We start from the raw sequence: 15,104 nt of genomic DNA, 5'->3' as shown, positions 1-15,104 counted from the left end.
GTCCCTGCCTCCACTTATATTCTCATTTACTCATTTTATGTTTTTTATTTATTACTGCGTGTCTGCATTTATTCTTATTTATCCGTTAAACTTTATTTTTTATTTTTTATACAAATATTCAAATAATGTCAGTCATATTCTTTACATGTATAAAAAGTGAGAACGATTGAATAAAATGAAAATTATTCAATATGGTTCATTCACTTTTTTATTTATCAATTAAGATAATAACATAAAAAATTTTAAAAATGATTTTCCTTATTTAATATTAATATGTCTTTTATAAAAATGGAATTTTTTATCCTCTTGGAATTTGAAAATAACAAATAAATAAACTTTTACATTAAATATTATAAAATAATAAGTGAAAATATATTTAAATTTTAGATTTATTTAACATACTTTTTGGAATTTATTTATTTTTAAATAATATTTTTTTTGAGAAAAATACTACTAGCATAGTAGTGTTAAATATTCTTTACTCAATATTTCAAGTTATTGACGATAATATCCTATTATATGTTTACATGAAGGACACTTTAGTAAATATGATAAAATGGGAAATAATAGAATAGAAGAAATAATTAAAATAAGACTAATAAATATAAGGTATATTTTATCTTATTTTATATTTAATATATATATATATATATTAAAATAACGAGTAATATGTTATAGAATAAAAATAATATTACAAAGTAAAATAAAATTATCATTTCTATTAATTAATAATAAAAATAAGAATAACATAATGTATCTAATTTTCTTATGCTACCTCCTCAATATATCCAAAGTGTAGCACACAAGACTTGACAAGTGACACCAACCGCATTTCTCTTGCTTCTAGAATGGAAACGCTTATCATTATTATGGTGGAATGTTGCTGTTGGCGAATCATTCGAGGAAGCTTTCCCAAAAACCTCACAAGGGAGAATGGCATTGGTAATAAACACCCATGATTGGAGTTTGATGGTTTCCATGGCGTTAAGTACAAATTGTCGACACAAGTTATTCTCCTTCCAATCATATAGTACTCTCTTTCTTTGTTCTTGGGACAAAAATTGCAAGACTCTTATACTTTCAGCAAACTATTCTTCTAATGGCTGTATAGGAATATATGATCAAACATTAATAAATAATATATTTGTTAAAAATATTAAATGCCATGTTATTTTGTTAATTCAATTAATTGTTTAATTTTTATAAAAGTTATATAATTTAAACTTAGTTTTTATAATTCTTTTTATGATATAGTCTCTTCTTTTTAATAAAATTATTTTTAATCCCTGCTAATTGATATAATCTTAATTAATATGGTTTATTGAAATATTATCATCGAGTGTTAATTTTTAATTATACTACATTAATAGAAATTATATTTTAACAAAAATGTTTATAAACTAATTATATAATTTGCGTAGAAATTAAATATTTAATTAAATCTATTTGTTTTATACCATATATATTTTTTATCCAAGCTCTAAGTAAGAAAGAAATTTAAAAACTATAAATTAAGTTGTAATAACTTTTATTAATTTATTCCATATTTGATGATTTTTTTTTTTGCTAATGCATACTCGATGATATTTAATGTGTGATAATTTATAATTTTAATAAACAGTTATTGTATATATGCCTTATTACATGCTCTTTGACATATGTTAACAATTTTTTAACTTCATAAATAAATTTAAAAAATAAAATATAATAATTTTTAAAAAAAATATATATTTATTATACTTTTAAAATTTTAATGCAATGATTGTATTTTTTTTAGATAAAATTTTATAACTTTTACGTGATTAAACTCAATTCTTAAATAAATGACTATATTAGTTAAAAGTCTTTCTCTCCGAAAAAGGTTTTCTTGCATTGTAAAGAGAGACTCTTCCTCTTTCTCTGCTAGGATTTCTCAACCCTAGAATTTCATACTAAATGCTTGTGTTGTCGTGCTTTTGACGGGTCGATTAAGCAGGTTATTAAGAGGCATCATAAAAAGGCTTCCATTGTGCTGTGATCTAGAGGTAAAGGAAAGCTAAAAGCATGAATCCTTTAGAGGAAGATGTTCAGTCTAAGGAAGAGTTGGATCTAATGGTTAGAAGCACAAAGAAAGTCAAGATGAACTCATAAAACATCATGAATATGGTGGATCTGCTAGCACAATGGAAGAATAACAATGAGGTCCTCTCAAACCAGGTGCATTCTTTCCCTAAATATCCTCTTTGCATGTCATATAAGGATAAAGTTATGATTGGTAATAACATGGATTTGACTTTTAATGATAAAGAAATGATAAAGTTTGTTTTGGACGAGTTAAATATTTTTCAAGAGTTAGATGACATGGACACATACAAGAATGAGGTACGAAATCTCTGCCCTGAAATAAAAGTGCCCCAATAGGGCTATGAACTCTGGTGTAATCCGTGGAAGTTCATTCTGATTGTGAAGTTTTTAGGTAAAAACATTTCTTTCAACTTCCTTAATTCGAAGCTTAATAATATTTGAAGTAAAAATGGTAAACTTAAAAAATTTTGGATCTCAATAATGAATTCTTTTTGGTAAAATTTGAAAATCTTAAAGATTATAAATATGCCCTATTTGAAGGCCCCTGACTAATATTAGATCATTACCTCTTTGTTCAGAGGTGGAGTCTTTCTTTAGGCCATAAGATTATCGTCTTATGGTATGTTCAGGAGGAGGTTTTTAGAAGGAAAGAGAGGGGAGGACATATTTTTAATTTAAATTAAAAGAATTATATATTATTTATGATGATAAATATATTATTAATATATTAAATTTTTGTTAATATATTAATTTATAATTTTTATTTTTAAAAAATATTAATTATAAATATTTATTTAAAATATAAATTTATGCCCTCTGCTTCTCTCTCCTCCAAAACCTCAATTCCTAAATAACCCTTAGGAAAATTGCAGTGTGGGTTCTTGTTCTTGATATGCCTCTAGAACTATATAATGAAAAAAAAATTTAGCAGGTTGGTGCCTGCTTAGGGAATATGTTAAAAATAGACCCTCACACTTCCTTAATCTCTAGAGGTAAATTTGCTGGACTCTGTATCGAACTAGACCTCACTAGAAAGTTGGTTTCTTCCTTTATAGTTTTGAGTTAAGAGTTTACGGTCGAGTATGAGAGGTTGCACTTGATTTGCTTTCATTGTGAAAAATATGGGCATAAGGCAAAGTTCTGTAATGAAAATGTTAAACTTAACCAAGGAAATACAAAACAAAGTTCTTTACCTATTAGCAATAGTATAGAGAGAGAAATTGATCCTGGTAATCCATAAGCCCAAGTTAGGGATAGTAATCAAGATAGTTATAAGGATAATAATAGGGAAGGACATAATAGATTTGGTCCATGGATGTTGGTTAAAAAACTTATTAGGAGGAAAACAGGACAAATCAAGAATAATAGTAACCCATTTAGTTCTAGTAAAGGTAAGGAGTCTCCTAAAGGCTTTAGGTTTGACTTCTTAGGTAACTTCTATGAGGATCTTAATAAGGAAACATGTATTGATAGTCAGAATTTGGAGTTTACTAGTTTTGGGATATGTGCTGAAAATAAAAGTGAGGGTGTTTCCCTTAAATCTAAGTAGTATAGCAAAAGCCCTTCTAATCATAATCCTCAATCTAGTTCTAAAAAGCCACCCAAGACAAAAGTTAAAAACAAAATAGAGAATTGTGGGGGTGATTTTAATGCTGACTCTGTGAATAGAAACCAAGAATTGTCTAGTACTTTCTCTACCAACCTAGATAAGGAAAGTCAAGATAATATCTTCCGGTTAATGAGTAATGCAAAAAGAATTAGAGAATAGTGTCTCTAAAGGTAGGTCTATTCAGGATTTAGTGAGAATGCACCTTAATATAGCTTGGATGCTTTAGCTAGCAGAACCCCTTGATAATTCCTTTGATATGGATGTTGACCTAAAAATTAAGTCTAAGAGTGGGATACATAGTAGATTTATTAATCCCTTGCCTTTGGACTACAATTTTGTGAAGGACCAACATCTTAGAGATGCTTTTTAAACTTTTTTCTCCATATTGATGAATTGTTTTTTCTATAATTGTAGAGGTAATGGTAATAAAATCTTTGCTAAATTACTAAATGACTTAATTAAAATTCATCACCTAGATTTCATTGCTTTATTTGAACTTAGAGTTGTCTTGATAGGAGTGACAAAATTATTAAAAAAAATAAAAAAATTAGATGGTTCAGTCAAAGTTGATGCCATAGATTTTTCTAGAGGTATTTGGTGTTGCTAGAATACCAAGAGGATTACAACCTCTATGATTTCTAAAATTAAATTTGTAGTTAACCTTAAAATTAGGAATGTTGATTAGTCTGACTGGATTTTATCTTCTATATACATTAGCCCAAAGCATCAAGCCAGATTTGAATGCTGGAACGAGTTAATATAATAGACTTTAGTAAATTTGTCCAGAGCTCTTGGTGCTTAGTAGGAGTCTTCAACTCAATAATATTTTAATTTGTGTATTATTTGATGTTTAGGGTATATATTTCATAAGGCCTTTTCCTAAGTCCTTAAATAATTATATTTTTGTGGTTGCAGATTATGTTTTCAAATGGGTAAAGGCCATAGCGCTACTCACAAATGATGCTAAAACAGTGGTTAAGTTTTTAAAGAACAATATTTTTGGAACTCCTAGAGCTATTATTAACAAAATATGGTGTCACTCATAAGATAACTACTCCTTATCATTCTCAAACTAGTGGTCAAGTTGAGATATCTAATAGGGAATTGAAAAAAATCTTAGAGCAAATTGTCAATAATTCTAAGAAGGATTGGTTTGTAAAATTGGATGATGTACTCTGAGCTTATCATACTGCTTTCAAAACCCCTATTGATATGTCTTCTTATTGCTTAGTTTTTGATAAAGTTTTGTCACTTATCTGTTGAGCTTGAACACAAGGCTTATTGGTTATTTGAAATTCTTAAATTTTGATTCACAGATTATAGGTGAAAAGAGGTTGCTACAACTCAATGAATTGGATGAGATGTATCTTGAGGCATTTAAAAATACCAAACTCTACAAAAAGCGCACTAAGAAGTGGCATGATAAGCACATCACTCACGGAGAATTTCAAGTAGGAGACAATTTTAATCTACAACTCTCAATTGAAGTTTTTTCCTGGAAAGCTAAAATAAAGGTGGTATGGATTGTACAATGTACTTAAAGTTCTGCCGTATGGAGTACATGAGGTGTCTAAACATGGAGAGAAACCATTCTAAATCAACGAGTTAAGAGCTAAGTTGTACATCAAGAATGTGACTCTTTTAGGTCATACCAGGAACCTTCATTAGCCTAAGCAAGACGTCAAATATTATTAAGCTTTATTTACCCGCATTATTTTTCATCTTTTATTTTAATTTTTGTTGTATTCAAAATAATAGAAAACTTTTAAATTTTATTAATTATATATATTTTAAAAAAATACTTTTAATCTTTTAATCAATATTCTAAAAACATTGGTTAGTATTTTTTTTATTGGTACACTAATTCTCGTCTTTAAATTTAGTTTAAGCATTCAAAATTAGTAATTATTTATTCAAAATATTTATTTAATTGGAAATATAAAAGTGTATTAAATATTTGGCTAAATTATATGTATAGTTTTTATAGTAGACAAATATCTATAAATAAATTAGTTTCTATACTTAAAAAAGTTACATTTTAGTTTTTAAATAATTGTTTTGTTATGTTTTATTCTGTGAGATTTACAGTTTAATCTATATCAATATAAGAACATTAATTATAAGAAAGTCTAAATCATAATAAAAGACTCGTGAAGGGACTAGAACATTAGTTGTAGTAAGAATATAGAATAAAACATAGATTTTTTTAAATATAAAAATTAATTTGTAAACATATCAAATATAATAACTAAATATATATTTTAACTAATTATAATTTTAAAAAATTATACAATTTGAACTTGAGTATCTTTTTTGAGTGTTTGTATAATTTTTGTAGGAATTAAACACTTAATTAAATGTATATATATATATATATATATATATATATTAATTTTTATAATATTTTAAAAATATAAGAAATGAAATATTTATTATATTTGAAATGTGAAATTTACACTATTATTCAAAATTTTATAAAATAAACTTTATTATATGAATGAATTCGTAAATTTTTTTTATCATAATATAAGTAAACAATTCTTATATATGACTCAAAATTTCATTAGTTAGTCTTTTATTATTTTTTAATAAATTAGATAAAAAAATTATATTTAGGCATATCTAATTTTTTTGGTCTTATTATATCGATTCAAAAAGATTAGTATATCTAAATATTTTTTTAATTGTAATAACAAGTCATTATCATATGTAAATTATTATTAGTATTTTATTAACTATAATTTTTATTTTTTAATTTATTTATATATTTACTAAATTTATAAATTTTAGCAATAAATATATATTATCTTAAATCACAAATAATATTTGACTTAAATATGAGTTTTCAGTATTTTTAAAATTGATGATTCTTATTTGGTGGTTATTTTTAACTTTTTTTTAGTCATCTATCCTAGGGTTAACAACAAAATCAAGAAAAGTATATACAACAAGATTACAAAATTCATATACGAATAAAAGAAACATAATACAATTGATTCAAATAAATAAATAAAAGAGAAAGGGATTAAATAAATAGAAATAAGACTACACAAATTTGTACAATTAATTATCAAAGGCTTGATTTTTTAAAATAATCTCTAGTGGAGTCGCCATCTGTCGTAATCGAGCGATCATCACGGTACGGTGAAAACATGTTTAAAAAAAATATCTTTAAAGAACAAAAATGCTTTCTAAAATGTAAGAAGAGTCGCCACCAAAATTTATTAAAAAAAACCTTGAAAAAACTTTGAAAAATGATCTTTGAAACAAAAAATGAGTTCAAGAATTATTTACATGTAGGAAAGGTATTAGTACCCTACAACATCCGTTTAAATAATAGTTATCTTTAATTAATTGTGTAAATTTAGTTCAATTTTGAAAAATATTTATTTAACCAAAAAATAATAAATGTTTGCTATCTTATTTTGGAAAAAAAAATTTATTTATTGAAATATTTTTTGATATCTTGGCAAAGAAAAAATTTATTTTGAAAATTGTTTTGACTCGATAGGTTTGATTTTCGCGCCTACGTATCTCCTAGTGCTATGGGAACTCAAAGTCACGTAGTTTTACCATAAAAATTTTAAAGTTGGTCGATAAAGATTAATAAAAGAAAATTTATTTTTGAGATTAAAATTATTTTATAAGATATAATATTTAGGATACAAGATAACGCATTTATATATGTATCATACAAGAAACAATACAGAAGGTAAAGGAATATCAAACAACTATATTACAAATCATTAAAAAAAATTTATTTGTAAATGAAATATTTGAATTTATATTTAACTTATGATTAATGTTGAAAAAGAATTTTCAGATAGCGTAAGCTATATATAAATCACTTATAATTTTTGAAAAATTGAAGACAAAGTAAATCACACATCAATATTGCAAAAAAATTGTATAAAAATAAAATAAAAAAATAATAATATTATAAATAAATAAATAAAATTGAAAAATTTATGTTGAACTAAATAAATAAAAAAATTAAAAGAGAAAAAAATAAAAAAAATTTGTACTCAAAAAAATAAAAAAGGGTAAAAAGGTTCAAAATTTAAAATTTTTAGATTTGATAGGAGAATGATTTTAGGGTTAGGGGTATGCTTTTCTCCAAGAAAAAAAAAACTATGGTAGGGTAGAGGTGAGGTTAATGGAGGCCATGATTTTAGGTGGTAGATGTTAGTATGAGAGAGAGGAAGAGAAAAGAAGAAGGATAGGGAAGAAACTTCAATGGTAAGTTTTGTGTTTGAGGATGATGATAAATGAGAGAATAGGAAAAATGATTGACGGAGAGGTGGTGGATCTTGTGTACTTGTTATGGTTTGGAGGAGAAAAAATGGTTGGAGAAAGGGTAGATATTGGGTGGTATGGTTTAGAAGAGAGAAAAAGAGAAAGAATGGTAGAGGAAGGAGACTCTTTAGTGGTGGGTTGCCAAATTCCGATGGAGGCATGGGAGTGGTGGTCATGCGGAGTGGAGGGTGGTGGCTAGCCGTTGCAGGTGGCAACCAGCGACAGTTTGTAAAAAAAATGAAAATAAAAATAAATATTATAGGGTTGAGTTGATATATGAAATACTCATTCAGTAGAAGGAATATGTAAATAAATAAATAAATTTATATAATGATAAAAACTTACTTGAAAATTTTGCACCCTATTCTTGCTTGCTTTTGTTATTCCTTTCTTTCACTATCTTTCTCTTTTCTATATTTTTATCAAAAAGTCCAATTAGCCCAACTCTAGCCCTAATGCATGTGAGTTAGGGTCAAAAAGCCATGTGGGCCAAAAAGCTCCATAAATCAAAAATTTTATGGGCTAAAAAGTTCATTGGGTCAAGGTTAGAGTCAAGGTTTCAAGGACCAAAAAATTTTAACAATTGCAAATTTTTAACCCAAATTTAATTTCATAATTAATTATTAATTATTAATGCAATAACAACAACATAGAACATAAAATGACTTATTTAAAGCATTTCAAAAATTTAAAGGATAAAAATAAAATTAAATTAAAAGATAAAATTGAAATTTTTTTAAAAGTAGAAGATGAAAACACAAATTTTGCTTAATTAATATGTTATTTATTAAATATTATTTACCAAATAAGTATTAATTATTAAAAAATTATAAAAAATATGATTAAAAAAGTCTTACATTTAAGTGTTCTTATATTAGTTAAAATTATTATTTTTTATTAAAAGTGACGTTGGAATATGTTAAAATATTAAAAAGAAGAAAGTATATAAATAATATTCTTTCAACAAAATTTTTTATTTTTTATTCTTTAACTGGTATTTTAAACGCACTAAAACCATTAGTTATCATTTTTATTATATATATATATATATATTATGTATCTTGAATATTATTTACTGTAATTTGAATTTTTCTAACATAATTTTTAATAAATATTTTTAATGTTTTAATTCATTAATATTTATTGAAGAGTTTATGATACAAAATTAATAAATAAATTTTTTATTAAAAGTATAATATATAATATTATCAATTTATTAAATTGTATAATATTTTAAAATTATATAAAAATATTAAATATAAATTTTATCATGTATTTTTAATTATGCATTTAAAAAAATATTTTTTAATTAATATCCTTTATAATTAAGAACTGTAAAATAATAGATATCTTTTGTCTAAAAAAATAAATATCATAAAATAAAGATTATATAATTTTATTATTTTATGTTCTTAGATAAATATACTTTTAAAAAAAATAATAAAAGATTCTAAAATAAGTTTTTGAAATATTATTTTATTAAAATTGATTTTAATTATTATATTTTTTAATTTAATTATTTAAATTTAAAGGATGTAAAATTAAATAAATTAAAAATTTAAATATAAAATTAATTAATAAAAAATTAAAGCAGTGTATTTTTTTTTATAATAAACTAATAAAAAAAATTTAAAATATATAAATTCATCTTTACCTTTTTTTATATTTTTTTAAAAAAGATTCTTAATTTCAATTTTTTCTAAAGAAATTACCACTTTTAATAATCATTGTGAACTCAGATTATTTTCTAAGAAAGATAAACAGATGTTATTGAAAAAAAAAAAAGTACTCTGGTGTGATTTCAATAATTTTTTTTATTAATAGGATCTTTATAATGATTGCTTGTAGATAATAACACGTTTTTTCTTTTGGAAATGGAAGTGATTGTCGTTCAATCACATAAAAATATAACAACTTTCTCAATAATTGATGCAGAATAGGTTGGCATAACTCTTCTTTACTCTCATGCAAGTTAAATTTAATTAATAAAATTAAATAAATTATTAACATACTATATTAAATTTAATAAATAAAATTAAACAAATAAAAAAGTTAAATTTAATTTTATAATATAATTATATTTGATATTATTTTATGATAAATTTTTTATATTGAATAAATTTTTTTTTATTTTTAAAAATATTTTTTTATATTTTAAATATAATTTTTATTTCATTTCAATAAAATAATTTAATAAATATTATAAAAAAATAATGGAATAGTTATTACTTATTTTATAAAATAAGTGGACTAACCCTTCTAACCTTGATTCTAACCCACTTTTTTTTTTTTATTTTTATTTTAGAGCTTAAGGCCAATATAAACTTACTAACTATAGAACTTAAAAAAAATATAAGGCTATACATGGGGCTAATAAGGTAGGGCTTAGTCTTTAACACATTTTGACAGTTCTATTTTTTTCCAGCAAAATCTCTCCCTCCCTAAAATATTTCCAGCCCCCTATTTGATGACTTCTCTTTGTTTTTTATACTCTTAGAATTAGGAAAAGGCCAAATTTCTTATTCAAGTTCCATTTTCATGTTAAAAAACTTTGCTTATTTTTTTTGTTCAATTCTTACAATTTTTCCATTTCTTTTTTAGAGTCAAATCTGAATTTTTCTTATTTATTAAAGCAAATTCTAATTTTCATAAAATATTTTGTTTCCATTCTTTGTTTATAAAATAAATTCCGAATTTTAAAAATAAAAAAAAAATTTATGAACAAAACATGAGTATTCACAGTTTGATCCTCTAAATTTTAAATAATTTTTTTTATTAATGACATTATATATATATATATATATATATATTATTTTTTTTCTTTTCTTTTTCTATCCATCAATGTTCACTTGCTCTATTCATCACCTCTTTTTGTTATTTTTTTTTTACTCTCCTTCTTTCTCCTTTTCCACCGTCTCAATCGTTAGCAAGCAAGTCATTCTCATGCTGAAAGACTGATACCTTTGTCATCAATAATTGTTGATTAAACGGAAATTCCAACAGTTTTAGCAGCACATCATGCATGTGGACTGCTATTAACACCTTTCACTCCATCATTTCTAGACTCTCCTTAAATCTCACGTTCCCAACTCTTCACCCTTAAAATGAAACCACTAAAACTAACACACTACTGCTATCTTTCATCACATTCAACCTTGCATTCACAATGTTGTGAGCCCGTAAAATTGCTAAAACACTCTACAAATTGTGCCTTGTTATGTTAATGCAGCAACGTGTAGTTCCATAGTAGGTAGTAAGACTAATTATTTTCTTAACACGTGTATAATAATATTAAGTGACATCTAATATGAAATCAAAAAAACATTAATATGTTTCATTTTTATTTTAATAATCTTAACATGATTTTCAATAAAAATTTCATATTTGTTAATTTCTTAATCAATACTCGAAAAGAAATTTAAAATTAAGAGAGTATTTGTGACATAGTATTATGTTAATCAAATGGACAATATTTAAATGTAATTTTTATTATTGATGTCATTTTTTATTATTATGAGATATTAACTAATGTTTAGAGGTGTACACAAAACGGGTTGTAACAACTTTATTTGATCCCCTACCTAACCTGAAGTTTAGGCTTGAACAAATTCATATACGAGACAAGACCAGGTCAACCTAATTTATTGACACGGGAGATATATATATATATATATATATATATGAGAAAGTGTAAAATTAAAATTAAGGTATACTTTGTAATACAAATTTCAAAATAAATAATATAAATATAATATTATCATAAATACGTAAATTTAAAAAATATTTTTAAAAAAATAAAAAAAATGGGTTAAGACAACAAAAATATACTCAAATTAGTTTTTAAAATATATTGTCTTGTCAAAATTGAACTCTAATCGGGTCAGATTTATGGACAAGTGAAATCATAAACATCAATCTTTAAATGTGAAACATTTTTATAGACGAGTGTCATCAACATATTCACCACATTTATAATGCAATTTCTTATAGTTTTTGTGTGAATTTTTAAATAAGAACCTGAATATTGAAACTTGTGTAGATGGTTTATTAAATAAATTTTATTAAATACACAACAACATGAAGTGTCATATTTATTAAATAAAATGGTACTTATCATTAGTTACGAATGTAAATCTTTTTATAACATATATCAAACTTATTTTCTTTTAGAGTAAGGCACCTTCATATTTTATCACCTAACAACACCGCAGTTTAATTTTTGGACCAGCGGTTGGACAAAAGTCAAATCAAATACTTCAAATAACGCTGTCATCACTCATTGGTTTCAATTTAGAATAAAAAATAATTTATTACAATTGGACTAAGCTTCCCCTTACTGGTGGGTCCAGGGTTTTAAAAAATGAGGGGAGATTGCACCTTTAATTGCGCGTTAATTTCTGACCCAAAAAAATTGCACGTTAATCGCATGCAGTAATTAAAATATCCATATTAATTGCATGTAGTAATTAAAATATCCATGTTCATTGCATTTGGTAATTAAAATATCCATGTTAATTGCATGGGTAATTCTCCCCCACCCCATCTCTCTTCTTTTTTTAATAACAAAAACTAATAATAATTAGAGACATACTTTTTAATATATATTTTGATGCATTCTATGCTATTAATTATAATTTATTAAAAATTATAAGTATAAAAAATAAACATTATTTTAAAAATAAAAAAGAGTGAGATATACATAATCAATTCAAGTTTTAGAAAAGGAAGAACTCACTCACTCACCACACATATATGCTGGGTTTATTTATTTTATACTTAGATAATTTTTACAAATATAAAATATATTTTGATAAAAAAATATAATTTGGAATAATTTACTTATACATCTTAATAAATTTGATAACATAAAATTAGTTTTATTTAATTTAAGATCAGACGAACATGTAAATTTTGTATTTAATAAAAGTCTAATCGATCACTAATACATAAAATTTGTTAACCTTCGATTTTATAATTGATTTACTCGTAACTAGTTATTGTAAGGATAGGATAATCGAGAGCGAAACAGATGTAAATCGACTAACCCTGACTGATACATAATCCCCTAGCAAGGCATGTTGGGGCATATAAAAGTTAGAAGTTGTACACAAACAACGTTACTAGTGAGAAAGTTGTCTAAGAACAATTAACAGACAGTCAAATCCGTAGCATCTTCGATCATATCTGGAACAGTTTTCTCAGATGGTCGGATAGGAAAGGAAGAGAAATTTCTTAACATCTTTATTGTTAATACAAATTCTCTCAACATTTGACAGAGGTGAAGGTTGACCAGTTGACCAAATCAAACTAAACAGGGCAATGGAAGAACCCCAACGCTGAATCGATATTCGACACCCCAAAACTCAGAAAAGTTAAAAAATTGCAGAAGGGAATAACATCCCTTATTCATATGCGATCCAAATCTTAATATACCATGTGTTGATAAAGATTAAATTTGAAGAAATAATCCTCTTTTTAAAAATCCTCTTAAAATGTTCATAAAACAAACTACTATACAATTATTTCATCAAAACAAGTTAAACTAACGACAAAAAAAATATTGTTTTTTACCTAGCAACAAGGCTTGCATGTTTGGCAGTGTCCTCTACGCGATCCAAAGATGAGTCACTTGTGGCATTCTTTTTTTGGCAATACATGTTCACATAGAACTTCAAGAAGAGAAAAAGAATGGCAACATTGAGCACAGAGTTGAAGACCCAAGCTCCAATTCCATTACACCCTCCTCTCATAAAATGCAAGGACAAAACCCCAACATGGCAAACTAAGTTACAACCCAAAAGCACCATTTGACAACTAAGGGTGAACGAAAAACTCTTACACGCCAACCCAATTTCCGTCCAAAATCTATACCCATACACAACGGCGTAAACCAACGTGGAAAACAGAATGGCCAGAACTTGAAACGACTGCGAAAACTCCAACCACAGAAACGACATGAGCAAGAGCATCGAGTGGTTGAAAAGCCTGAAAAACGACAGCGTCCGGTGCCGGAGAACCATGAAGAAGGTTCGCAGCAGGTGGAGGAAGCGAGAGAGGTAGAACACGTAGGACCAGAAGAAAACGCGCCCTGAAGGACGAATTCCGAGTGGGAAACAGAGGAACCACTCGAGAGAGGTGCTTCTGGTGCGCCGCCACAGCCACCGTGTGTCGCGGATTTCGGCGCCGGCGGAGAGGAGCATGCCGAAAAATATGGTGATGGAGATCAGTGACATGGCGAGGCTGTGGATTGCAGGAATGGGGCCAAGTGGGACGGGGCGCCGGCGCCGGCAGATTTTAAGGATGACGTGGAGGGTTAGTGCGGCGGTGACATAGGCGGCGATGGCAGTGACGAGGAAAGGCCACGTTGAGCCCCAGGATTGGGTGGGGCTCCATCGGAAACACACGATGGAAGGGTGGTCTAATAGCCAAAATTTGAGGGTCTCTGTTACAGGGAATCCCATTAGTTGTTAGGACTAGCCTTTGAGTGTGTGTGTTTTTCTTGCAATCAACGAAGAAACTAACGTTTTTAGGTGTTTCTTGTTATTGCAAGTTTGGGGTTTGTCTTCTTTTCTACCGAATGATTTTGGAATATGAAAATTTTGGGTAGTTGCTATAAAACGAGAAGGCGACTTGCCCGCAGGAATAGAATTTATAATTTTGACTAAGGAGCACTCAAGTGTACGAGTCTTTTGTTTGTGTCCTACATCAAGACTTGCAATTATTGTTTATAGAAATTAAATATTTAATTCATTCAAGTTAATAAAATATAGTTATGTGTCGTAAGTTTATACTTTATTTTAAAAATATTTATAATATTCAATTGTTAAAATAATATATATTATATATATTAATGAGTGTATTTATTTATATTTATACTTAAAATAAATTTTTATATAATATAATTAAAATAAAAATATTAACAATTATTTTTTATAAATGAACTGAAAACATCATTTGAACAATGTCCTCGTTCTCTTTTTCTTCCGAGTATTATTGCATCATCCATAAAGTCGTTCATTTTACGCGTTTGCATTGCATTGGCGGTTTTATTTTTTATTTAAATTATATTATTTTGTAATATTTTACACTTGATTTATATCTGTTATAAAAAATAAATTTTATTAATCTCAGCTCT

At 26.2% G+C, this 15,104-nt stretch overlaps 1 protein-coding gene across 1 annotated transcript; it reads right to left on the bottom strand.

Annotated features, from left to right (window-relative positions):
- Window positions 1–12,933: 12,933 nt before the first annotated feature.
- LOC113847922 (elongation of fatty acids protein 3-like) lies at window positions 12,934–14,588 on the bottom strand. The gene has a single exon (XM_027477255.1). The coding sequence runs from the start codon at window positions 14,428–14,430 to the stop codon at window positions 13,537–13,539; it is 894 nt and encodes a 297-aa protein (XP_027333056.1). The 5' UTR covers window positions 14,431–14,588; the 3' UTR covers window positions 12,934–13,536.
- Window positions 14,589–15,104: the final 516 nt, after the last annotated feature.

The sequence above is a fragment of the Abrus precatorius genome, unplaced genomic scaffold (genome assembly GCF_003935025.1).
Source record: "Abrus precatorius isolate BTA unplaced genomic scaffold, Abrus_2018 Scaffold8, whole genome shotgun sequence".
Classification (NCBI taxonomy): Eukaryota; Viridiplantae; Streptophyta; class Magnoliopsida; order Fabales; family Fabaceae; genus Abrus; species Abrus precatorius.
The sequence above is the reverse complement of the archived record's forward strand: the minus strand, read 5'-3'. Positions and strand labels throughout refer to the sequence as shown.

Bases quoted from the DNA above. Each gene is read 5' to 3' on its own strand.
- LOC113847922 (XM_027477255.1), bottom strand. From the start codon at position 14,430: ATGGGATTCCCTGTAACAGAGACCCTCAAATTTTGGCTATTAGACCAC.